The following is a 26,131-nucleotide window of genomic DNA, read 5'->3' as shown; positions in this document are numbered from 1 at the left end:
ATATGTTGTTTGATATTGTAGTCACCACCCACAAGTGGCTTTAAATTTGAGTTTTAACTAGTTAAAATATGAAAAAAATCAAAATGCGTCCCTGGCTATAGTATGGAGGGTGGAACGAGAAGATGCAGAACTAGAAACAGGAAGATAAGTTTGGACATTGTTCGAGAAACACTGGCACAACTTTGTGAGATATTAGTGGCAGAGTTTAAGAGAAAGCATGAGATTGAGAGATCCCGGGAGGCAGGGTCAAGTCGAGTGGCTTCAAGTGGCATGACCGGGGGAGGGGGAGGCCGAATGACTGAAGATTTCTAGCGTGGGCCAGCAGGCGAACGTTGGTGCCATGGATGGGGACAGGGAATGTCGGAGGGGGGGTCAGGCGTAGGGGAGGATGAACAGTTTAGTTTAGAGACCCCGAGACTCAGATATTTGTAGGAATTTCGAGGTACGGATAAACAGTAGGCACTTGGCTGCCTGGGTCAAGAATTTTGGGGAGCTATATACAGCAGAGATTTCCAGGTTTTTAATTTACATACTGAGGAAACTGAAAGGTACATAAAATCACCATGGTAGTGTTACAGCATAAAAATATACTGAAGGGTGGTACTGTGGGCATTTAAGAGGAAGAAGACACTTCGCAGAGCTTGGAGACGGGAGGAAAACTGGAAGCCTGTCGCCGACTGGAGAGTCACAAGTGCACTGTTGGGGCACCTGGGTGGCTCAGTTGGTTGAGTGTCCAGCTCTTGGTTTCGGCTCAGGTCATGATCGCACGGTTCGTGAGTCGGAGCCCCACGTCAGGCTCTGCGCTGTGCACACAGTGTATAAGGACAGTGCAGAGCCTGCTTGGGATTCTCTCTCTCCCTCTGTCTTTGCCCCTTCCCCCGTCCCAAATAAATAAATAAACTTAGAAAAAAAAATGAACAAAAAAACCCTCAAATGCATTGTTAAATGGCAGCGAAAAGTTTTCCGGGCAGCCCGTATACGGATACCATTTGACAGTTTTGGCCTAGATCTGCTGGCCTAAGAAGCAGAAAAGTACTTTGAAATTCTGTCTCTCTTTTAGACTCCGTCCATTCATTGCCTCCATTGCTTTGTGTTTATTTTATCTGGCTGTGTACTAGACATTCCACTGGGCATCACAGGTAGAGCAATGAAGGAAAGTGAGCCTCTCTGTCCTATTCTTCCCACCAAAGAAAGGCAGGCAAGCAAGTAATTAGAATATGAAACATACGGGTCTGCAAGGAAATGGAGGTTGTCCCAAGGGCTGCAGGAGCCCAGGAGGAGCGGCCGCCTCTTCTGTGCCTTCCACATGCTGTTTCTTCCCGCGAGCAGTGCTGTCTTCCTGCCTCTTTACGCCCACGGCCTTTAAAACTCAGCTCCAGCGGCACCTGGGTGGCTCAGTCAGTTGAGCGACCCACCCTTGATTTCGACTCAGGTCATAATCTCCCAGTTCACAAGATCAAGCCCTGTGTTGGACTCTGTGCTGACCCCGTGGAGCCTCCTTGAGTTTCTCTCTCTCCTTCTTTCTCTGCCCCTCCCCTGTTCACGCTGGCTCTCTTCTCTCTCTCTCTCTCTCTCTCTCTCTCTCTCTCTCAAAATGGATAAGTAAACAAACAAAAATTAAAACACAGCTCCAGCATCATTCTGAAAACTTTCTTTGATTACCTTGTTTTATTTAATTCTTTAACAGAAGCAGTGACTCATATTGGACAATGGATCTCTAAAGCACTCACTTAAAAGAAAGAAAAAAAAAAAAGGAAGGGAGGGAAAAAGGGAAGAAAGGGAACCAAAATTGAAAAAGTACTATGTGGGGGGCCTGGGTGGCTCAGTTGGTTAAGCGTCTGATTTCGGCTCAGGTCATGATCTCACGGTTTGTGGGTTCAAGCCCCATGTTGGGCTCTGTGCTAACAGCTCAGAGCCTGGAGCCTGCTTCTGATTCTGTGTCTCCCTCTCTCTGCCCCTCCCCTACTCATGCTCTGTCTCTCAAAAATAAATAAATGTAAAAAAATATTAAAAAAAAGAAAAAAGCACTATGTACTCATTAGAGGAAATTCAAACAATACAGAAAACACAAGGAAGCTCACCCAGGATCCCACCACCTAGAAATAATCATCCTTCCCATCACCCAGATATATCCTTGTAGGTTTGTCCATATGAAAGGGCGGCTACAAGTAATTTTGCATCATTAGGATTATGCTATATGTCCTATTTTAAGTGTTACTAAGAGCTTAATTTCACTTTAAGGAGATTACCATAGTATCAACTCTAATAATTCAATCTTAAAAGAAGACAATTAGCATAAAAAAAACTCAACTTCACGTAGAGGATTCTTTACAAGAGATGGTAATTACTAAAAGATCTATCTAAGGTTAACAAAAAAAATTACCTAAAGCACTGAAGCTTTGGTGATTTTGAAAAGCCGTAGGTCTATGTTTTGCTTTTCCGCAGCTTGATGGGACTCCGCTGTGCATGATGGGGAAATTAACACCTTCAAATTCTTTCCACCTTTCTCCCACCACGCAGCCTCCCAACTGCTTCCTGATTTCGGTTATAATTACATCGTCGCTGTTTACAACATTTATCTACCTTTTTGTAACGTAATCCCTGTATCTGCTGATTCCCAACTCAGTATTTAGATGGCTCCAGCTGTCTCCACCATCTCTTAGGTCATGGTCTCTGGCTTCTTCTATCCTTGAGTTCTTTATTTCTTTTCACCCCTTGGTTGGCCAGATTTCGTCATCAAGCAGTTTTCTCGAGAAGGACCCTGTCCTACTCTTCCCACCAAAGAAAGCATGCAAGAAAATAATTACAATACAAACATAAGAAACAAGAAGTGAACTCCTGTAGTCCATCTGCCATAAAGCTGGCATGACAGTGTGGCTGGGCATAACTCTGCTGGGTCCTGCTTTTCTTCCTCGGAACTTCTGACATTCCTCCTCTGTGTTCCAGACTTTCATTCAATCGGTTTTTCCCTTTGCTACGACTCCCACAGCCCTGCACCACCACCACCACCACCTCTTATAAATCAGGATTGCAGTCTCCAAAGAACACACATGAGCTCTTTACCTTTCCCCTCACTGCACGTGAGAGAATTATCAGTAGGGACTAGGCCGGCCTCCGCTGTGATACTTTGATGTGAGCCTGGGTGTTTCTAGAGTCTTAACCATGCATCTCTGCCTTCCTTTCTAGAGATAATTGATGACCTCGCCAACCTGGTGGAGAACACAGACGGGAAACTCCGCACGGAGACCAGGCGTATGAACATAGTGGACAGAAAGTCAACGTCTTGCGGTAAAGGATCTCTACGCTTACCATTCTGCCTCCCACCATCACTTGTGCATTGACTCTGCTTTCAGTTGCCTGCGTTTCTCTAATTACCACAGGGATTTGGTTGTTCTTCTATTGTAGACAGTCCCTTTTGATGAAGCATTGAAATTGCTAAGAGAGCCCCAAATCTTGTGAAAATGAAGGATTACGAGCGTAGGAGAAGTATAATGCACTGTTAATTTTTTTTTTTTTTTAATTTAAAATAGGATCTGTCTCTTTATGCTTACAGAGAAAACCAGTTTGGGAAATCGTGTGACAGTAGGCAGGTCGCTGCTGGTAGATGATCGCAGGTGTTGAAGGCGATCTTGCTTACTTTGTGCCTTTTTTCTACTTGTAAGCTTCATGGTTGAAGCTTGAACTCCAGAGGGGTTAAGAGCCCAGGTTCTGAAGTCTGGTGGAGTTCGCATCCTATATTCAATGATGTTAGTCTTTGGCAGTCACTTTACTGCTTGATACCTTGTGCACAAAATGGGGCTATCCGTGCCAAGACAAGAATCAGTTGGCGTGGCTCTCGAAACACTGACCCGTTGGCCCTGCCCTAGAGATTCTGATTAAGTAGGGCTGGAGGGATGTTCATTATTTGACAAGGACGGCAGGCAATTCGGACATAGATACTTGCCATTCTCCCGAAGCCCCAATGCCGATTTTTGTGAGGTTTGAATTCCATGTTGCCTGTGCGTGGTGCTTCGCCCAAAGGTAAGTGATGATAAACGGTAGTGACAGTGGTACTGACCAAAGCGACAGTTACTGGGTGCTTCCTCCCACAAAGGTGCACCAGGTTTATAAAGCTAATACCTTTATTGGAAACAAAAGTATAATAGCACTCAGAACACTGGTGATCGGAACACATGCTTTGCCTCTTAGCCCTTTCAATGTGAAAAATACAATGGATCCCTCTGATCCATACCCAGTTTTAGAACGAGGATCCTCTGTGCAAAGATCACTGGAGATGCGTAGCTTGAGAAGCATTACCTTCTTTACCTGGTGTGCTGGTTCGACAGACGTCTAGAACAACAGGGTGACTGAGGAGGTAGCTAAGGCCTCTGGAACCTCAGGAAGTAGAAGTCTGAGGGACCTCCCTGCTCCCCTGTGATCACGTGCCTGCATTCCCCAGCCCCGGAATTCTCATCCACCAGATAGCAGACACCCTGTGCTTCTGCATCCTGCAAAAGCAACACATCCTTGCTTTTTACTTTACCAGCCTTCACATGTGACCTTGCTCCACGGGGTCTTCGTTCGGTGCTAGATCCTGAAACTTCGGAGACAGGGAGATGCGGGCTTACTCCCACCTCCAACTCCCAACTGCCTTGATCTCTTTAGGAACTTAGTCTTGCTGAGCCTCACTTCCCTCACGTGTAAAAGAGTGGATAACCTGGTTATCAACATTAAACCGTGTAGAACAGGTGAAGTGTCTAACGCTGGCCGTCTTCCCTGACTGTCCATATTTACGCGGAGAGGCCCTGCAGTGGGGTGGTTAAGAGTGGGGGCCCTAGAGCCTGGACTTGCCTCCTAGCGGCACCCCTCACCAACTATGCGACCTGGGAGAAGCCCAAGCTCCCCTTTGCCTCGGTTTTCCCATCTTTGAAATGGGAATGCTAATGGTAAACACCCGACTGGGTTGTTGTAAGGAATAAATGAATTAATATAGATAAAGATAAAGATATAGGTTTAGGTACAGATGATATAGATGTAGATATATACACAGAGACAGATTTGTAGCACTTAGTGCGGTATTGGCACATAGTAAGCTGTGAGCAAGGATTAGCTCTCATCTCTGTGCATCTAAAGTAGGAACAGTCGTCCCAATTCAGGGACAGCTTTCTTGAAGTCTCTTTTACGTGCAAAGCAGTCATGTTGCTGTTAGTTTGGAATGACCGTGTATATGGATGTGTGGGTAAGCTTTTTGTATTGGCAACGCAGTGGCCCTCAGCACGTGTTACTCATGAAGTCACAGCGAGGAATGTTACTTCTGCTGCCAGTTTCTTATTTTATGGTATTGCTTGGTGTTGGTGTTTACACCCAGAAATGTGCATCAAATCATCTGACTTGAACTCTAAGTATCTCTTTTTAATAGAAGAAATTTAGGGGGCGCCTGGGTGGCGCAGTCGGTTAAGCGTCCGACTTCAGCCAGGTCACGATCTCGCGGTCCGTGAGTTCGAGCCCCGCGTCGAGCTCTGGGCTGATGGCTCAGAGCCTGGAGCCTGTTTCTGATTCTGTGTCTCCCTCTCTCTCTGCCCCTCCCCCGTTCACGCTCTGTTTCTCTCTGTCCCAAAAATAAATAAACGTTGGAAAAAAAAAATTAAAAAAAAAAAAAGAAGAAGAAATTTAGAAACTCCCACAATTACTAAAATACATGCTTCTAAAACTTGGTATTTTAAAAACAAGTTAACTGTAAATTTGTCTCGTGCCATTTATATTTAGTTATACATAATCTGTAATAGAATTACTGTTGGCTCTTGAACAGTGCAGAGGTCAGGGTTGTTGACCCCCCTGTGCAGGCAGAAATCTACATATACATTTTTTTTTAAGTTTGTTTATTTTTGAAGGAGTCAGAGAGCGCAAGCAGGGAAGGGGCAGAGAGAGCAGGGGACTGAGGATCCGAAGCGGGCTCTGTGCTGACGGCAGAGAGCCTGACACAGGGCTCGATCTCGCACACGGTGAGATCATGACCTGAGCCGGAGTCAGATGCTTAACTGACTGAGCCACCCAGATGCCCCCTGCGTATCACGTTTCACTCCCCCCAAAACTTAACTACTAATAGCCTGCTGTTGACCTGGAGCCTTCCTGATACCATAAACAGTTAACACATATTTTGTACCTTACATGTATTTTGTGCTCCTTTCTTACAATAAAGTATGCCGGAGAAGAGATGTTAAACTCATAAGGATGAGAAAGTACATTTACAGTCCTGCACTGTATATTTGACAAAAATCTATGCATAATGGGGCGCCTGGGTGGCGCAGTCGGTTAAGCGTCCGACTTCAGCCAGGTCACGATCTCGCGGTCCGTGAGTTCGAGCCCCGCGTCAGGCTCTGGGCTGATGGCTCAGAGCCTGGAGCCTGTTTCCGATTCTGTGTCTCCCTCTCTCTCTGCCCCTCCCCTGTTCATGCTCTGTCTCTCTCTGTCCCAAAAATAAATAAACGTTGAAAAAAAAAAATTAAAAAAAAAAAAAAATCCATGCATAAGCCAACCTGTGTTGGGTCAACTGTATATGTAGGGACTCAGAAGGGAGAAGTCCAGTAATACAGCATTGTTAAATAGACATTTCTTTATTCTTTCGGTGGAATTACTCTAAAGAGAATTCTTTCTCTTATCCCATCAATTTGTTGCCCCTAATCTTTTCTAGGCAGTGTCCTAAGTATTGTCGATCCACACCCAAATAACTAACCTTATAGTATTTCCAATGCCTGATACCTTTAAAGGAAAATTATTGCATTTACATTTTTTACAGGGAAGTCTATCGTTACATCTCTGTTTGTTGGCAATCGGCAGTAGTTTTGCATGTTGATCGAGGTTTATCCCGTGGCCTCCAAAGCTCTAGAGAGGCCAGACTGGTTTAATGACCCCTGCAATTAACTTCTGAGTCTCCCACTGATCAATATGAAGCCTGTGAAATTACGACACCCTGTGGAATTTACTGAGTGGCTCTAGCAGCCCTCGCCCAAACTAACCTAACTTGAAATATCATGGTAAAATGTACATGACACAAAATTTGCCTTCGTAACCATTTTTTAAGCATGCAGCTCCGTGGCTTTGAGTATATTCACATTGTCCTGAAACTGTCTCCAACGTCTGTCTCCAGAACTTTTTCATCTTTCCCAACTGTGACCCTGCCACCATTCGACACTAACTCCCCATTCTTCTCCAGCCGGCCCCCATCAGCCACCATTCTACTTTCTTTTTCTATGAATTGGATGCCACCAGGTATCTCACTTGAGTAAATTCATACAGTATTTGTCCTTTTGTGTCCGGCTTATTTCACTCAGCATAATGTCTTCAGGAGTCCTCTATGCTCTGGTGTGTGTCACAAATTCCTTCCTTTTTTAGGCTGAATAATATTCCAGTGTGTGTGTGTGTGTGTGTGTGTGTGTGTGTGTGTGTGTCTGTGTAGATGTGTGTGTGTATGTATATATGTGTATATGTATATATACATATGTATACACACCACATTTTACCTGTTAGTGTTTATCTGTTTATCTGTCCGTGGACTTTTTGGCTAATGTGGTGAATGAGGTCACTATGAACAGGTGTACAAGCATCGATTCAAGTCCTGCTCAGAAGTCACATTGCTGAATCAAATAGTAATTCAGCGTTTAATTTTTTAAGGGACCACCATATTAACCTGTCCTTTTGTTTTGCTTCCAGTCCTTAAACTCTTAGTACTTTCTAGTAGTTTGATTATTTTCCTGATAAAGCCCATTTGTGGGCAGGAGTCAGGGACTTCTGTAGCCTGAGAGGGGCAGGCAAGTGGGGTAGAAGTTACAGCCCTGGACCCACCCCAGTTGAAGAGTGTAGTAGGGGACCCTTCCCCCAATGAAGTGGGTCCCCAGAGAGATATACCCTTAGGGTAAAAGTGAACCAGAAGTAAGGTGCCCTTGGCACTGAAAAGACTGAGAAGGACAAGGACAAAACCATAGTTCTGACAAGTTGTGGGCATAGAAAGGAATTACGTCACGGGCATCTATACTCAGGATGGGCCGGAAACCCCATAGTCTGCATTTGGTTTGGGGCAGATTCATGTGCTAGAGTGACAGGTGCCTGGTGAAAACAATGAAACGCTTGTCTGGAGGAGGGTGTATTTATCAGGTCTCTAAGAATCAGCCAAACCAAATTTTCAGGGTGGTGACCAGCACGCAGTCAAAGATAACCTAGCAGACATGGAAACAACACAACATGAGCCAGAACCAGCAACAGACCACAGAAATCAATCTGCACTGACTCTCAGTATTAGAATTATCAGGCACAGATGATAAAATTAACTATGCTTATTATATTTAAAGAAAGAAATGACAGGCTTGAAAGGATCTTCAGAAAATAGGAAACTATAAAAAGTAACAGAAAATTTGAAAAGGGACCAAAATCTAGCTCCTAGGAAAAAAATAAAATAAAAACCTGAAATTCAAAACCCAGTGGACATATTTGGTAGCATAGAAGCAGAGAGAATCAACCAGGGGGATAGGTACAAAAAAAGTAAACTATATTGCCTTTATGTAAGCTTTAGCTAGCATTTACAAGAGGATATCCAGATGCTACGGAGGTTACGTTAGGATCTTTGTAAGAAAGGTTTGGGGCGCCTGGGTGACTCATTTGGTTAAGCATCCAACTCTTTGATTTCAGCTCAGGTCCTGATCCAAGGGTCATGGGATCGAGCCCCACATCAGGCTCCACGCTCAGCAAGGAGATTCTCTCTCCCTCCCTCTGCCCTTCTCCTGCTCACGCTCTCTCTCTAAGAAAGAGAGAGAGAGAAAGAAAAAAAGAAAATAAAAAAGAAAGAGGGGAGGGAGGAAGGAAGGAAAGGAGGAAGGAAGGAAGGAAGGAAGGAGGAAAGAAGGAAGGAAGGAAGAAAGAAAGGTTTGGCGGGGGGGCGAGGGCTTGTTCCAGGTGCCTGGGATATATAGCAAAGAGTTGATCCCCTGCACTTGCCACATGCAAGGCTCGATTGATCGTTTCCACATAAGCAGACATGCACATGAAGCTTCAGGCGGGTGTGTTTTAACTGTTTGTGGGGTAGGGAGTTAAGTGAGTCCCTCAAGTGTCCCTGGGTTACTGTTCACATGGCACTCCATTTGTTTAACTCTGGGGACTCGAGCGAGCTGAGGGTGGCAGCCAGCACATCATCATTTTGAGTGCAGAAGGTTGTGAACCGTGAAACGGTCTTTTGTTTCCCTACCCTTAGTGTGTCTTCCTTGCCGATCTGATACATATATAAGTCATAGATGCTTCCACAGTGAGGAAATTTCCAGTTCTTCGTCCACACCGAATTGCCAGGGGGCCACACAGAAGGGCCTGGTGATGAATTTGTCTGTGTGCTTGTTAACAAAGGATTCAAGCACCTCTTTGTGAACCTTTCACTCAGGAGCCCGGGCTGTAAAAATTTTACTGAGATCTTTGTGTGGCTCTTCCTCCCTTTCCCTTGCCCCTCCCCCCGCCCCCCCCAAATCGCGTCCAGTCGAAAGCAATACTGTCTTTTTCCCGCCTCCAAACACAAATCAGCCTGGTGTTTTCCACCGGTACCTACGCGTACTTTCCGATCTGTTACTTGTACCAGGACGTCTCCACGAAAGCAAGATCTTTGTGATCGCGGTTAAATATTCAGAGTGCCTCGTCCTCATTAGAATTCAAAATAGAGCCTCGTCTGAGTCTGACGGACAGAGCCAATTGTGAGAGGCCAGACTGAGTGTTCTGAATGACTTGGGCTGAGGGGCTCGGTTGCTTCTCAGCATATTGACTATTACGTAATGTTGTGCAAGCACACCGATTGTGATTTGAGCAGCATTTTGGCGACGCGGTGAGCAATCAGCCCCGCCGACCCTGCGTTAGCACCGTCTCAGCCCGGACCCCTTGGGGGTTACCCTTCCGCGTTTGGGAGCCTGCTGGTCTTAGGGAAGCCACAGCATGGGTGTGGAGCCACAGCTGGGTCACAGCGTGGGCTTGGCCGCTTAGGCCCCGGGGTGACTCAGAGGGCATGCCCTCTGTGAGGCCCCGCTTCCTTCTTTATGAAACAAGGGGAATAATGACCAGTCTGCATGGCTGTTGTGCAGACGGAGTGAGAGCCAGCTGGGCGGCGTCGGGACTGGTTGTAGTGCCTCCTCAGTAGACGCCAGCGCCGCGAAAGCGCGGGTTTCGAGCAGTGGCCGAGAGCCACCTTGGTGAACTAAGACTCAGAGGAAGCCGGTGTGCAGAAGGGCTTTTAAGGAGAACAGTGATGGCCTGAGTAAGTTGGGCAGCGATGTTCTGAAGCTAGGTTTTTATGTCCTCACTGGATGAGAAAGAGTTGCTTTCTCTCAAATAAACTGAAATTTGTGATCTTGTGGCGGAAGCCATTCCCGGGCATGAGTCGGTAGGTGCCACTCGTAGTGGGGCGCGGAAGGCGCCGCCGTCCCTTTGGGTGGCGTGAACGTACTTTTTCTTCCATTAGCTCTTCGGAAGCTAACACAACATAGGTAGAAAACTGAGTTCTGAGTTGTCTGGTTTATTTAACCGACCTCGGAGACAACGTAATCTCCCAAGGAATGGTCTTTAAAACCCTACCGCAAACACAGATAATTAGAGATCTGATTACGGACCTTTTCTTTCTCTCGCTACTTCTCAAGAATACTCTTCTGGCCTTTCTCCTGCTTCTTTCTTTTATCCTCCTTCTTTGGGATAATCCAGTTAAATTCTTGAGCTCCCATCTTCTTGACACACACGTGTGACCGTGTCTATACCCCAATGTCGTCTTTTGCTCAGTGCCCATGGAGAAATGCCAGCTCCTCCGCTAAGGGATGTCCGCCTTCAAAGCCCCCTGGGGGGCAGCTGGGTGGCTCCGTTGTTTTCTGCTCAGGTCATGGATCTCAGAGTTTCGTGAGTTCAAGCCACGAATCGGGCTGTAGGCAGACAGTGCAGAGCCTGCTTGGGATTTCTCGGTCTCCCTCTTTCTTTGCCCCTCCCCCGTTCATGCTGTCTCTCTCAAAATAAATAAATAAACTTAAAAATGGAAGAAAAAAAAAAAGGCCACCTTGTCCTCAAGCTGCATTTCCTGTCTGTGTATTCTTTCCTTCTTCCCTGTTAACAATGAGCGTCATCCGTATGCCAGGTGCTGGGCTCAGTTACTGGAGCAGAAAGGTGGGTGGGCTCACGCCCTTCCTGTCCCGGGCACCATAGAGTGGAGGAGAAGGACCCAGGGACTGCAGGGAGCCCCGGCGGAGAAGGATCGCAGTCAGCTTAGGGGCTCCCGGGTTTAAGAGGACACAACGCGGGGGCAGAGGTCTGAGGAGTGAGGGGGGATAGACGTCCCCAGGGTCTGGTGAAGTGAAAACCCAAAGTGAGCAGGATGCATCTTCTGTGATCCCATGTGAGGGAGGGAAGAAAGGAAGGAGGGAGGGGCAGAGGGAAGGTGGGAAGACGCGTGTCAGATCTGTAGAGGGGTGTTTGCTAGAACATCTGTAGCCAACAGTGTTCCCTCAGAGTGGTGTGAGCGGGCCAGGCTCGGAGCCGGGTGGCCAGAGATGATCTGTGCCTGTAGTACCTCTGTAATTTAAATATTATTTGACATTTCAAAGAAAATGTATTTCTGTCTTAATATTTCAGCATCTTCAGTCATTTTTTCTACCCATAGCATTGTTATAAGGGTGATGGCAATACTCTATTTTAACCTTTCTTTCTAACATTTTATTATAAGCCCTTTTTCCTTTTGGTAGCATTGGTAACATTCTATCAAACATTCTATTCTACCGTCATTTACTTAGGACGGTCTTGTTTGGGGCTTTTAGATTGTTTCCTCATTTTTGCTGTATACGTAATGCTGTGTTACATCAAGCTTCTTTCCATATGTAGGATTTTTCCCTGTCATGTGGGGTCTCGGTTAGGTTGCTTCCAGGACCAGAATCACAGACTGGGTCTGGCTGTCTTATCTCGAGGAGGCCCTGACTGGGAGGTTGTTTGAGCCTAGAGAAGGGACGGGAGGCGGGAGGCCACAGACAGGGGAGGAATCTGGCCGCGTTGAACTCCGTGTGATAGGAGTGCCCTCAAAATGGAACCAGAGGTTGGATCTGGACAGCCAGGAAAAAAGAAAACAAAACAAAACATGCCCATTACTTATTTCCCAAGCAGATTGACCGAGGCCCAGGGTGGGAGCCATGTTGATAGGTAATAGTCAAATTGTTTTCCAGTCCCCCACTCAGACTTCTCAGCGACGGCATGTTGCTAAGATCCAGTGCCCCTCTCCCCCCACCCTCGCTCTTCTTGAATAACTTCTGGTATTCCAGAAGGTTCTGTCCACCGGAAGTCCCTCTTCTTCCTTGATTCCCGTGGCACGGCGTCATCCCAAAGTCCGCGCTGCCGCCCCAGCTGCTCAGCCCTTCCCTTCCTTTTTTCTCGTACTTGCCGGGCACCGAGAAGGAGAAGCTGGGAAGGCCTGGTGGCCCGCCTTGGGGAGCTCTCAGCCGGAGAGGGAGGCAGCAAGCTTGGGGCCCCACGATGAAGATTCCTGGGTGTTCGCAGGACGCCGTGGAAGCGGCCTCATGGGGCCCCTTGTTCTGGAAAGCTGAGTGGGAATCTAACAGAGGTGGGTTAGCATCCCAGGCAGTAGGTTTGCAGGAGGCACAAAGCCCCGAGACGACCCTCGGTTTCCCAAGCAAGAAATGGGGCCGGCCGGCTGGGCCCAAGGGTGCCTGCCGGAGAGGCATGGCTGTGAGGCCGGGGCCAGCTCAGGGGGGGCCCAGGCTGCAAACCCAGCCCCCTTTAGGCTTGCGTTGCTTGTCCTCTTCCTGCCTCTCCCGAAGACAACACTTTGGGCTCAGCCCTCTGCCCTTTTGCCCCTGACACTTCTTTAAGCTTCTTGACCTGCTCTCTCGGACAGCTTCATGGTCAACTAGCTGCTGTGCGTCTCAGACCCGGGCTCAGCCGGAGCTCGAGGTCTGTGTGTTCGTCTCCTGACACTCAGTTTCTCTTTCCTGCTCCCCCCCCCCCCAATCTGTGCTGCATCTCGGTACATCCATCACCTTTCACCCCCCAAGCAGCTTCCTCTTCTGTGCTTGCTTCTGATTTTTTTTTTTCCCGCCCAAAGTTTCCTTCATCCCGTCAGATGCTTTCGGAGGCCAGACGGGAACCCTCATAATGAAGCCGGCCGCCGTGATGACCTCCGGTGGCCGACAGGAGAGTAAAGAGCAGATTGTGGCCAAGTCGGGGGATGCCGTGCCACATTACCCGTCTGCTTCTCTTCTTGGGAGAAGCCTGAAACCTGGATCTTCAAGCGAAATCTCCCCATATTTCCACGTTGACAGTAAATTAGCATTTAAAAAAATTCCCACGCGGGCCAAATAAAACATGTCCCAACGTACTCCGTGGGGCCCCCTTGTTCCCATCCGTCCCGTCAGCCCCTGGGCCTGTTGGGGAATAACACCACAATCTCTCTCTCTCCCCTGTTCATTCGCTTCGTGTTCTCACCACTGTGTTTCTGGCTCTTGTCCCGTTTATGTAGCCGTTAAAACTCCTCACGACGAAGTCTGTCGATAGGCACAGAAAAACGCGCGTGAGTGTCATCTTGATTGCTTTTGTGCACCCGGAGGCCCCGTGTCTTCTGGTTCTGGTGTCCGAACGCAGCAAAACTCCACCCAGCTGTTAGCGTTACGGACAGAAACAAGAGGAGCCCCTCTGGTGAAGGTGCCCTTATTTCTTAAACATGCTCTTCTCGGTTGATTTAAAACTTGTTCCCCCTCCTTTTCCCCATCTGCTGCGTGTTAGACCAAGTGACTTTTCTCCGTCACGGAGATGACAGATACCAAGCAGTAAAACCGTAGAGCGCGAAACTCACAGGACACCTGCCTCTAAAACCCAAGAGAAAACCCTAGCACTCCATGAATATATTGCGATCGCCCCCAGATTCATTTTAGGGGCTAACGTGTTTGGCTCACAGACCCCTCCTTCGCCGGGCACCCTTCAACCCTTCCTGCCCCTCCGGGGCCCTGTGGTCAGTCATGAAACGTGTCTAATGCACGCCTGAGGCGTCTGCGGTCAGATGTCTTGTATATGCGACCGCATCGCTGTTGTCTGCTTTGATTTTGAGTCCCGACTGTGGAAAAGCCCATTTTTCTGCTAACAGCATTTATTCTGGAAGCGGGAACAGGAGCAGTGAGTTGAAATGTTGATGCTTCGGCTTAATCCGGGCAAAATGAAGCCTTTGAGAGAAGCGCAAAATTGGAAAACCTTTACTTAATGGAAGGTGATTGATAGGGGCTGACAGCCTCTGAGCAATCGCCACGGCCTCAGAGGCCTCCACGCTTCTGTAATCTGCCGCGAGGCTATCATCAAGGGGTCAGAAATGATCATAGAGTAGAATCACTTTTTGATTATTGTTTTTGCTTGGTGTGGTTTGGAAAGATAAGGTGTGATTTCCAAGAGCGGCTTCTGTTGTCACGGGAGTAATAATTACACCGCACGGGCCTCGGTGGGCACCACTCCTGACGTGCGTGTTTGTGCGTGTTTTCCGGTAATGTTTGTTTGCCCGGGATCTCGTGTGCTTTCAGCTGGCCCTGTGGGGCCAGCAAGTGCTGGCCAGGCTTAGAAGGACCCCCTGGGACGTGTATGTTTTGCATACTCAAGGTACACTTTACCTCTATCATTTTGTCTACTGCCCAAGGTGGGGAAGAGTGCCCCCAACACCCGTTCCACATGTCTTGCCAATCCAACCTAGCCCTTCAGGAGTCCGCCATTACACCCAAGTGTCCTCATTCATACACTGATTTTCTTTTATATTTGTAAATTGGGAGGAAACGAAGATTTGGATTCTGGGGACGACTGGGTGGCTCAGTCGGTTACGTGTCCGACTTCGGCTCGGGTCATGGTCTCACGGTCCCTGAGTTCAAGCCCCGCGTCGGGCTCTGGTGCTGACAGCTCGGAGCCTGGAACCTGCTTCGGATTCTGTGTCTCCTTCTCTCTCTCTGCCCCTCCCCTGTTCACACTCTGTCTCTTAAAAATAAATAATATTTTTTTTTAATTAAAAATTTTTTAAATTAAACAAAGGGTTGCATTCTGGTTGTGACTGAAGTCGCCCACATGTCTTTGAACACGTAAAATCAGTGGCTGAGACTAGATGCTCTTTGAGGTTCATCCAATTCTGTCATCCTATTTTCACACCCCTTTGAAGAGAATCAGGCACCCTGCCCCAACCCCGCTGTACCCTACAACACGCACACAGAGACGAGCCGGGGGTCTAGACCAGAACCCGATTCTGCAGGGTGGCCAGCACCAGGTTAGATACTCACAGAATCAGGGGCGCCTGGGTGGCTCAGTCAGTTAAGCGTCCGACTCTTACTTTCGGCTCAGGTCATGATCTCATGGCTCGTGGGTTCAAGCCCCACTTTGGGCTCTGTGCTGACCGCTGTGAAGCTTGATTGGGATTCTCTCTCTCCCTCTCTCTCTTTCTCTCTCCCTCAAAATAAATAAATAAATTAATTTTTTTAAAAAAAAGATGCAGAATTGGGGCACCTGAGTGGCTCAGTCTGTTGAGCATCCGACTTCGGCTCAGGTCACGATCTCACGGTTCGTGAGTTCAAGCCCCACGTCGGGCTCTGTGCTGACAGCTCAGAGCCTGGAGCCTGCTTCAGATTCTGTGTCTCCCTCTCTCTCTCTGCTCCTCCCCCACTTGCACACTGTCTCTCTCAAAAATAAATGAACATTACCAAAAAAAAAAAAAAAAAAGATGCAGAATTATATCCTACCTGAACAGGGACTTTGGCCTGCGTTGTCGTGTGTTGCCTATCTTGGCTGTAAATGTTGTTAACCAACGTCTGTAATTTTTCTCATCAGAACAAAACAAGAAAGATAGGGGAAAATTTTTAATGGAAGATACAGAGAAAAGTTTAGCAGATTTTAGTCTGTATCCAAATAGGAAAATAAAGGGATGGGATTATGGGAGTGACTCCTGGGTTTTGTGTTCAAAAAGTTGTTGCCAGAAACAGATTCCTAACATTTTTCTCTCAAGTTCGGCCATTTTCTTTCTTTCTTTCTTTTTTTTTTTAAATGTTTATTTATTTTGAGATTGGAAGAGAGAGAGAAAGCAAGCTGAGGAACAGAGAGAGAGAGAGATAGAGGGAGATAATCCCAAGCAGGACCCATGCTGTCAGCACAGAGCCTGACATGGGGCTCGAACTCACAAACTCTGAGATCATGACCCGAGCCGAAATCAAGAGTCAGACGCTCAACTGACTGAGCCACCCAGGCTCCCCAAGTTTGGCCATTTTCAGTTATGGTTTTACAAGTGAGTTAGTAGGCATTTTTTAAAAATGTTTTGAAAAATAAGTCTTTCTAAGATTTAAGTTTTTAGTACAGGTTTTCGTGCCTCTCCTCTCTTAAATATTATACCCATAAAAAGGACTAAGCGAACATGTAGCTGGTTTTAGGGTTGTTAAGTCACAGTCATTCACAGATCATCCTTTTCACGTGTTATCAAAACAGAAATTCAAATATCAAATTACCGTGGCGCCTGGGTGGCTGAATCGGTTGAGCATCCGACTCGTGGTTTCAACTCAGGTCATGATCACAGGGTCACGGAGTCGAGCCTTGCGTAGGGCTCTGCAATGAGTGTAGACTCTGCTTGGGATTCTCTCTCTCTTTCCCTCTGCCCCTCTTACCCACTCATGCACGTGTGCCCTCGCTCTCTTTCTCTTTCTCTCTCTCTCTCGAAAACTCAAATTACCTTCCTGATTTCCTGTGTCCACTCCATTTAGGGGTCCCCCTAATTGGCCCCAGCCAATTTTTGGTGTGTGCTTAGAGAATGGGGCGGTTTTACTTGAATATTAGCTGTGAGAAGCAGTAACCATCGATAAATGCACGCTTCATAGCGGTGGCCGTGTGCGAAACAGCTCAGGACAAAGCAGAGCTTAAGGTGCAGAGAATCTGCCCTCGTGACTTCCTCTTGATCCTAAGGCAGCATGCCCACTTGGAACCGCACGTGTTTGAAGGAAGTAGGAGGGTAGCTTAAGGGAATTTGTAGTATTCAAAAAGTAAAATAGGTCATTCTCCCTTCCCAAGCCCTTTGGCGAAGCAGTGCTATCAACCAGATACGAAGCTTGAAAGAACTCGACTGTACATGTTGTTACATTAATGAAGGCTTTAGAGATCCCTTCAGCTGTTCCAGCAGACCTCACCAGTGACCCCGTGTTTATTTTTTTGGCTCACCTTTTCTTTCTGTCTCAGAGCCAAGCAGTCGTGACGATTTCCAGCCGTTGAATGAGCGTTAAATTCCTAAGAAAAATTGATTTGGGGCTCATTTTCAATCACTGATGAGTTCTTTCTGCCCGTGAGTGTGAACAGTGAGATCAATTTCTCCGGATTAGCAGCAGAACGATCTTGGTATTGGACTTGAGTCTCAGTGGTCCGTGACACAGGTGTCCTCCCATGGCAGGCACCTCGGGCCTCTGCTCATCCCTGCACATCAGGCCTGCGCCTGTATCGGCCTTATATGTCTCCAGAACAGCCTCTGCATGTTCTTTCACACGCTCATTCCTGCTCCTCAGGGACTTTGGCCCTCGAAGCAATAGTCCCTTTCAAATTTTTTTTTTTTTTCAACGTTTATTTATTTTTGGGAGAGAGACAGAGCATGAACGGGGGAGGGGCAGAGAGAGAGGGAGACACAGAATCGGAAACAGGCTCCAGGCTCTGAGCCATCAGCCCAGAGCCCGACGCGGGGCTCGAACTCACGGAACGCGAGATCGTGACCTGGCTGAAGTCGGACGCTTAACCGACTGCGCCACCCAGGCGCCCCGCAATAGTCCCTTTCAAAATGACTTTTGAATTTCCGAAAAGTGTTATATATTTTTGAAGTTTCTTGTAGATATGGATCTAAGAGTTTCCATGGTTGCATTGGCATTTGTCTGGCATGGCTTCTTCCCTGTAAATATATAGAGAAATGAAAAGAAACCCGAGAAGGGTCACTTTTAAGAGTGAATGAATATGGTGGCCTCGCAACACGGTGAATGCAATTAGTGCCACCGAACCGCACGCTTAAAGATGGCTCGTGTGGCGAGCTTCATGGTATGTGCATTTAACCACAATAAATTTTTCTTATTTAAAAAACGAGTAAAATTTGATTTCATGAAGTTATGGCGAAGGTAAAGTCGTGTAATTTCTGAAATTCCTTGGCACCTTTATAAAGTAATGAACAATACCGTTCCGTACGACCATTCTTTATGTGATGTGGTAACAGAATCTTCATTATATCTATACAGACTTGCCTAAGCAGAATAGAAAAAGGAACAAAAATGCCTTCAAAAACTAGAGAACATGTCACAAATAAAACGTAGATGAATTAAGCATTGTTGTTGCTGAATCTTAACTTCCGTCATTCCTGTTAATATTAGTAAAGCACAGTTATCTGATCACCGATCTATTCCTATGTCCAAAATATTGGCAGTTTGTTTTTTGAAACAAGAAGGAAAGTTTTACACCTGGAATGTTTGACTTACAGAGACTTCTCTATTCTTGTTATCAGCCCTCTGGCGTTACACTTTTCATGTAACTTCAGTAACATGATATGATGTCAGTAACACGACTTTTTTAGCATGTCTACGGGGATGCTTTTGACCCGCCTTGCTGCTCCGACTTCCAGTTTGTTTAGAGGCAATGGAGGCCCTAAGAGTCAGGGGACATGCTTCCTCCCTTTGGTCAGGCAGCAGGCACCCCTTAACTGTGACATTGAGTCTGTTTAATTCATAGTAAACGCGCCTTAGCAAAGTTAGACTTCCAGTGTTGCCAAACAGTGGTTGTCCTCATTGTGATCCAGACTCACCTCTCTTCTGCCTGTCTTTTCAACTCTGCTTCTCGTTCCTTTGTCCTGTTTTTTAATGTGAGCTGGATCTACTTCTGTGGTGTTCCTCATTCTGTGAGTATTTCTTCGCCGTGTCTCGTATTTTTGGTGGCATGTGCTGGCTTCAGTCAATTTAATACCCAGATGTGCTAGACTTTAAATATTCCTGCTTCATTCTCCCTCTCCCCCCCAAAGCACCTTTATTGCCAGTGGCAAAAATTCTAGACCTCAGGCAAATTTTTCAGAACAAGAGCCCTTTTAGCCCTTCAGTACTAAATAAATATTTCTAAGCACTTTGCAAAGTGGAGACTATAATTGCGATACATTTTCATATGTGAAGGGAGAGGGAAAGGAGAGCCATCTAGAAGGAGTTTCTCTGGCCTGTGGCAAATTAGAAGATTTAGGTATTTAAAGGCATATATTTTTTTTTGGGGGGGGGGGGGAAGGGGATAAAATGATTACTGATTATACCAATAGTAATCCTCAGAATGAGCACAGAAGTTTCACTATCTGAGTTTTTCTGTCCCAGCATCACACAACCTTGTTTATCTACACTGCTCATTTCAAAGAAGCCAGATCAGGGGTCTCTGGCATTGCCGAATGCCAACAACACTGTCTGCTTTTAGGCAACGAAAGGTATGGAGAAGCCTTTGGAGAATTTTTGCCCACAGATTCAAGGCTCTGTATTCAAACTTTCCTCCCTGGGCGGATGGGTTTATTCCAAGGGTAGTAACTCCCACAGGTGATAATGTCTCTTCTCCTTGCTAATGTTCCAAGTCAGGCTCAGGTTCCTGATTTCCACCAGGAGGATGCCATAAACACACTTGACCCTTGAGTAGCATGGATTTGAACTATGGAGGTCCACTCACGTGTAGATTTTTTTTTTCAATAAATGTAGTACAGTATAGTAAACGTATTTTTCTCTTCCTTAGGATTTTATTTAAGTTTATTTATTTATTTTGAGAGACAGAGAGAATGTGTGAGCTGGGGAGGAGCAGAGAGAGAAGGAGAAAGAGAATTCCAAGCAGGCTCCACACTATCAACGCAGAGCCCTACTCAGGGCTCGATCTCATGATCTGTGAGATCATGACCTGAGCCGAATTCAAGAGTTGGACCCTTAACCAACTGAGCCACCCCCCCACCACTTCCTTGTGATTTTTTAAATAACGTTTTCTTCCCTGTAGCTTTACTTCACTGTAAGAATACAGTATAGAGTGCATACGACATACAGAACATGGGTTAATGGACTATTTTGTCAGTGAGGCTTCTGGTCAGCAGCAATCGATTAGTAGTTAAGTTTTGGGGGAGTCAGAGGGCTCCTCCAACCCCTCATTGTTCAAGGATCCAGTGTCATTCTAAGTAGGTCTCTCTGAGCTCACAGCCTTGTAGTCTGAGCATTCCCCAAGGGGCTCACCTTGATGGGCTCTGGACTGTGACAATCAGTGGAGCCTTAACCCGTCGGTCTTAAAAGTGCATCTCTGGCTCTGGGTGCCGGGCTCTCCCTGTGCGCCCTACACTGTCCTCTCATCTCTTTCTAGTCCTTTCTTTTTTCTCCTTTCCTGTTTTCTTTCAGGGAAGTTTTCAGACTTCCAGTCTTTTTCTCCCCACTGCTCATCTCTATTTATGACCTCAGTCAAGAGTATACCCTCCAGAGGCGTCCCTCTCAGCCTCCTCCTACCCTCTCAGCCAGCTTCCGCAAAGCCCTGTCCTCCTCTGCTCTGTTTTGTGTGTCCCAGCCAGCCACTTTCTCCCTTCGCTGTGCCATAGAGTATGGAGCCATCTGGAAGTGTGCCACCAAATAGAACCGAAGACAGGAATAGTCCAAGAAATACATTTTTTAAATTATTTTTTAATGTTCATTTATTTCTGAGAGAGAGAGAGAGAGAGAGAGAGAGAGCAGGGGAGGGGCAGAGAGAGAGAGGGAGACACAGAATCCGAAGCAGGCTCCAGGCTCCGAACTGTCAGCACAGAGCCCGATACGGGGCTCGAACTCAGGAGCCGTGAGATCGTGACCTGAGCCGAAGTCGGACACTCAACCGACTGAGCCACCCAGGCACCCCAAGAAGTACATTTTTAAAAACATTATTGTATCATGGCTTTATGATATACTCTACAAATTAATTTGTAAAAATATCTTTTGTATACGTTTTCTTGCCATTTCCATGACCCATTTTCAAGTGCATCGAAGCTAGTGAATTAGCACCTGTGTGGCTGCGTTCTCGCAAATTGAAGACCAGAGCCACCTTCTCCCAACCCAGTTTCATCTCCTCATAGAAGATGTTTTGGGTTTTGTTCCTTGGTCATCTTAGCAGGATGCCAGCCATTTGGGAGTCAGGCTCTATGGAGAACGGTCTTTCACACATTTGGCTACTTAGTTTGGAAACTGATGGATATCCTCTTTCACTTGGAGTATGTGGAGGCTCGCTTCGCCCTCTTCTAGACATGGCTGACTTTGTCAAAACAGTTAAAGTTGGATTGTACTTTTGAGATCATAACCATGGATGAGGCATTGTGCCCTTAGCTCGTTATGGTAATGAGGACTTACAGAAGCTTAAAACCCTTTTTTTTAATCCCCTAGAGAGGCTCTGTCCGTCAGGGGCCAATCAAGAAAAAGAGTAACCATACTAGGTGTTTCACACAGAGGAGACGTAATACAGAGAACTTGTTGCAACACTGTGGGAAGGACTGAGAGAATAAAAAAGGGGAGGGTGGAGTAATCCAGAAGGTAGTACCTGTGCAAGGCAGCTACCACATAGACATGGGAGAAGGACGGTTAGAAGCGTGTTCCAGAGCCCAGGAGCATCCTCACCGCTGCCCTCCCAGGACTGCTGCCCAACCAGAACAGCAGGACCATGAGGGGATGACACCAGACCAGAGAAGGGCTGCCTTGCTGGTGCTGGGGCCGCAAGGGAGGCTGCGTGGCTGCAACTGGGGTCACTGAGGAAACTCACAGAGACACTGCTAGAAACAGATGGGGAAAAAGAGGAAGAAAGACAGCTTCTATCCTTCTCCTTCTTGCTTTCTGAACTCCTTCCAGTACCTAATATTGGCAGAATGCAACAGGAAGCTAGCTGGCAAGGGAACCCAGGAAAAGTGGGGTTTGCAGACTCCAAGCCCCAAAATGCCAGCACAGGGTGAAGAAGGGCAGGTGTAGAGCTAAGAGACAACAGGTCATTCCTGGCCCGCAGGCTCTCTGCGTGGGGACCATTGAGATGTTCTCTGTATCTATCTCACTGAAATCATCTGAAGTGCTTTCCCAGCTTTTCATGTTTCCTTCAGAATTGTGAGGTTCCTCATGGACCTGTTGAATTGGAAAAAGGGTTATATGTATTCTAGAGGACTGTTTGATCAGAGCCATTGATTCCCAGCAACATAAATTTCAGAAAACCCTAAAAATATATACATTGTCATCAACAGAAGAAAGTGTTGTCGTCACATTGAGCACCTGGAAGAAATGATACCATTTCCAGTGCTTGGCAAGTGGACCTACTATGTTAGATAATCATAGACATGAACGAATGCACAACAGTTGCACTTCATGTCTTATCATGCTATTGGCTTATATCTTTCAGTTGTTTCCTTTCTATCTCTTTGTGAAAGGAACAACCGTGAGAAGTTATCTGTGAAAAAAGTGACAAACAGAAAGGACCGTTGGCCACCCTCTGCACTCTTAGAGATTGGAAGGTAAAGCGAAGAGACCTTCCAGAAGTTAGAACCAAAGACAAGGGAGGATATATTAATTAGAGGCTTAGTCAAGATCCAAATGGTGGGAATGTCACAATGAGAAAATAGGAGCAAGGAAATTTTCAAAGAGAAGAATGCAAGAAATTTCCCCAAAACCGAGGAACAGGAGTGACCGTATTGAAAGAATCCTCTAGGTTCCCAGCTTAATAAATGGAAAAAAGACCCATGTCAAGGCGCAGAGTAATGAAATTTCAAAACCTATAGATAAAGAGAAATTCCTGTAACTTCTCAGAGTAAATGGAAGGGGGCACAGGGTGGTGGTGGGAGGATCTGAAATCAGAAAGGCATCCAGTATCTCATCAAAAACACTGGAGGGCAGTGAAGTATTGCAGCAAGCTCCTGGCAGATGTACTTTCCCTAATGAGAAAGTTAACTCTAAAAAGGAGATATCTGATGCCAGAAGTGAAGGAGAAAAGTAAGGAGAATTCCCTGGATGATAGCAGTGGGAAGACCCAGGTCTGTGCAACAGATCAAGAGACTCACCATTCAAGAACAGATGTAGAAGTCAGGGGAAAATAGAATGATATGTTTTCCTAGATGAAAAAAGTGCCCTTAGGGGTGCCTGGGTGGCTCAGTCAGTTAAGCGTCCAACTTTTGATCTCAGCTCGGGTCATGATGTCATGGTTCATGAGATTGAACCCAGTGTTGGGTTCTGTGCTGATAGCGTGGAGCCTACTTGGGATTCTCTCTCTCCCTCTCTCTTTGCCCCTCCCTGCTCATGGACATGCTCTCTCTCTCTCAAAATAAATGAATAAACTTTAAAAAAAGAAGAAGAAGAAAAATGCACTGAGAGGCTGCTGGAGAGTATGCGATTTGGTAGCAGGGAATCGAAGCAATTGAAAAAGAAAGGCAATTATTAACTACAGGAAAATGAAAAGTAATACCAAAAAAAGGAAACATAGTTATAATGTATTACTTAAGAGTGAATGTGAACATAGCCATAATAATTTAGACATTTGCTGTTAAAATAACCTAAATATATGATATAAGTATACAGAAGATGGGAAAGAGAAGAAGTGAAATGTAAGAGAGCTAAATCCTACAATGAAGGAAGAAATGACTATGTAATATCTAAAACTGATAGAATTTAGAGATTATAGTCTAAGCATATTATTTTAAACGGTGGAGACTAAAAATAAATTGTGGGAACTAATGATGGAGTAGTCAGAAGGGGGAGGCAGAAATTGCCCTTTTTTAAATAAACCTTTTTAGAATTATTTGAATTTTTAAGTTTGTGGCATAAATCATTTTGATGTAATCATTTTCTTTAATATTGAGATCTTTGTAGGTTCTGTTATATTGGGGGATAAGCTTCTAAATAGCAAACAAATCTGTTAATTAAAAATACAGAGTTTATTAAGTAGAAAAAAATTCAAGTAACTTTTGAATAGATTTCTTTGTATACCTTTAGTTGCACATATTCCAAAAATGATAAGCTGCAGAAATCTCAGACTCTAAGTAGGTTTGTCATTGGGCACTAGTGGTATTCGTAGAGTAATTCTGAACCTACTTTGTGTGCCTAGTAGAAGAGAATGAGTAAATAAATATATTGGTGTACTTAATAACCAGCGTGGTGCAAATACCAAATGGGGGAAGTAAGAACGAACTCTGTGGTGTTATATTGGAATTATAAGTATCATTGTGGACCCATGATTGAAAAGTAATAAATATCCTGCTTTTAATCAGTGAAAGAGCCTCGAAGCAATCATATTCCAATAGCACTGAGCATAATTAGTGCCCAGATCTTGGTTTCCAAATACTGTTTACCACGAAGAGGAACCAAACTCCTTGCAGCAACATCTAATTCTAGGCTAGGGGAGAGAAATATAAGACAACCCTACAATATCTCATGGCAGAAGTTAAGGAAATGCACAAACTATGATGAAGGCATTTCAAAAGTATATAGGAGCTGCGTTAAAGGAACTCCCCGTGGTCAAATTTGGAGCAATTGAAGCAATAAAAATAATAATGATGGTAATAAACACTGGATTTTTTAAAAATGCATTCATAAGTTCACATCAATAGTAAAAAAAAAGGCAGAGGTGAGCCTGGGGAGAGGGTCTTCTTGCCAGCTAATAAATGTAGGAGAGGGGCATCTGGGTGGTTCAGTCGGTTAAGCGTCCAACTTCATCTCAGGTCATGATCTCATGGTTGGTGGGTTCGAGCCCTGCATCAGGCTCTGTGCTGACAGCTCAGAGCCTGGAGCCTGCTTCGGATTCTGTGTCTCCCTCTCTCTCTGCCCATCTCCCACTCACGCTTTCTCTCTCTGTCTCTCCAAATAAATAAATAAACTTTAAAAAAATGTAGGAGAATGATAAAATTATGAAATAACCATTTTGCAAGTGCCAGTGTAATTGTTTCAGAATCATCAGTGGATGCTGAACCAACTGGTGAAAGGTGATGGGAAATAGGATATTCGGTCTCAAATCATGACCCCACAGATTATTTATTAGTTGTAAAGGAGGAAAGATACTTGAACATCACCGGTATTAGAGACAAGCTAGCCTTACACAGCTCCAAATGCGACACAGCAGGAAGTAAATGCATCGTATTTACGTCAAATTGTTAACTCAGGTCTGATCAAGAGAAATAATGAGAGTGGTGTAGATTGTCCTTGGCCCTTTGAAAGTGTCATTGCCATGGAAGAAAGAGAAAGATGGGATAACTGTTGTAGATTAAAGGAGACAGAAGAGGGGCACCTGGGAGGCGCAGTCGGTTAAGCATCCGACTTCAGCCAGGTCACGATCTCGCGGTCCGTGAGTTCGAGCCCCGCGTCGGGCTCTGGGCTGATGGCTCAGAGCCTGGAGCCTGTTTCCGATTCTGTGTCTCCCTCTCTCTCTGCCCCTCCCCCGTTCATGCTCTGTCTCTCTCTGTCCCAAAAAAAATAAATAAACGTTGAAAAAATAAATAAATAAATAAATAAATAAATAAATAAATAAATAAATAAAGGAGACAGAAGAGGGGCACCTGGGTGGCTGAATTGGTTCAGTGTCCGACTTTGGCTCAGGTCATGATCTCATAGTTCATGGGTTTGAGCCCCATGTCGGGCTGTGTGCTGACAGCTCAGAGCCTGGAGCCTGCTTAGGATTCTGTGTCTCTCTCTTTCTCTCTGCCTCTCCCCCACTTGTGCATGCTTTCTCTCTCTCTCTCTCTCTCTGTCTCTCTCTCTCTCTCTCTCTCAAAAATAAATAAACATTAAAAAAAAAATAAAGGAGACAGAAGATGCACCTTGTGATTTTGATTAGGTTCTGGATCAAAAACACACAGCTGAAAGAACAGTATTGGGATCTCAAGGGGGATTTAAACGTGGACTGTGTATTAGGTAAAGTCATTGCATCGATGTTAAAAGTTTTGGTTGTAACATTGGTTTTATGCTTTGTTGGAGAATTTTCCTTGTTCTTGAAAGATGCATGCTGAAGCTTTGGGGAATGAAGGGTTATGTGTTTGGGGCTTGCTTTCCAAAGTCTCAGCAAAACACACACACACATAATACAAAAACACAGAAAACAGATCCGCTAAGTATGATTTCATTATTAGGTAATGATATATAACAGTTAT

The 26,131-nt window shown here is 45.7% G+C and overlaps 1 protein-coding gene across 2 annotated transcripts in view; it reads left to right on the top strand.

Moving 5' to 3' along the window:
* The window catches only part of STX8 (syntaxin 8), a 249,885-nt gene that overhangs the window by 146,686 nt on the left and 77,068 nt on the right, over window positions 1-26,131 (top strand). The window contains exons 7-8 of one of the 2 annotated variants that reach the window (XM_045490406.1): window positions 3,187-3,288; window positions 22,402-22,513. In XM_045490406.1, coding sequence (XP_045346362.1) covers window positions 3,187-3,288; window positions 22,402-22,513 — 214 coding nt within the window. The remainder of the gene's footprint in view (window positions 1-3,186; window positions 3,289-22,401; window positions 22,514-26,131) is intronic. The other variant, XM_045490407.1, reaches the window with a different exon arrangement.

Source organism: Leopardus geoffroyi, chromosome E1, assembly GCF_018350155.1.
Source record: "Leopardus geoffroyi isolate Oge1 chromosome E1, O.geoffroyi_Oge1_pat1.0, whole genome shotgun sequence".
NCBI classification, from domain to species: domain Eukaryota; kingdom Metazoa; phylum Chordata; class Mammalia; order Carnivora; family Felidae; genus Leopardus; species Leopardus geoffroyi.
The sequence above is the reverse complement of the archived record's forward strand: the minus strand, read 5'-3'. Positions and strand labels throughout refer to the sequence as shown.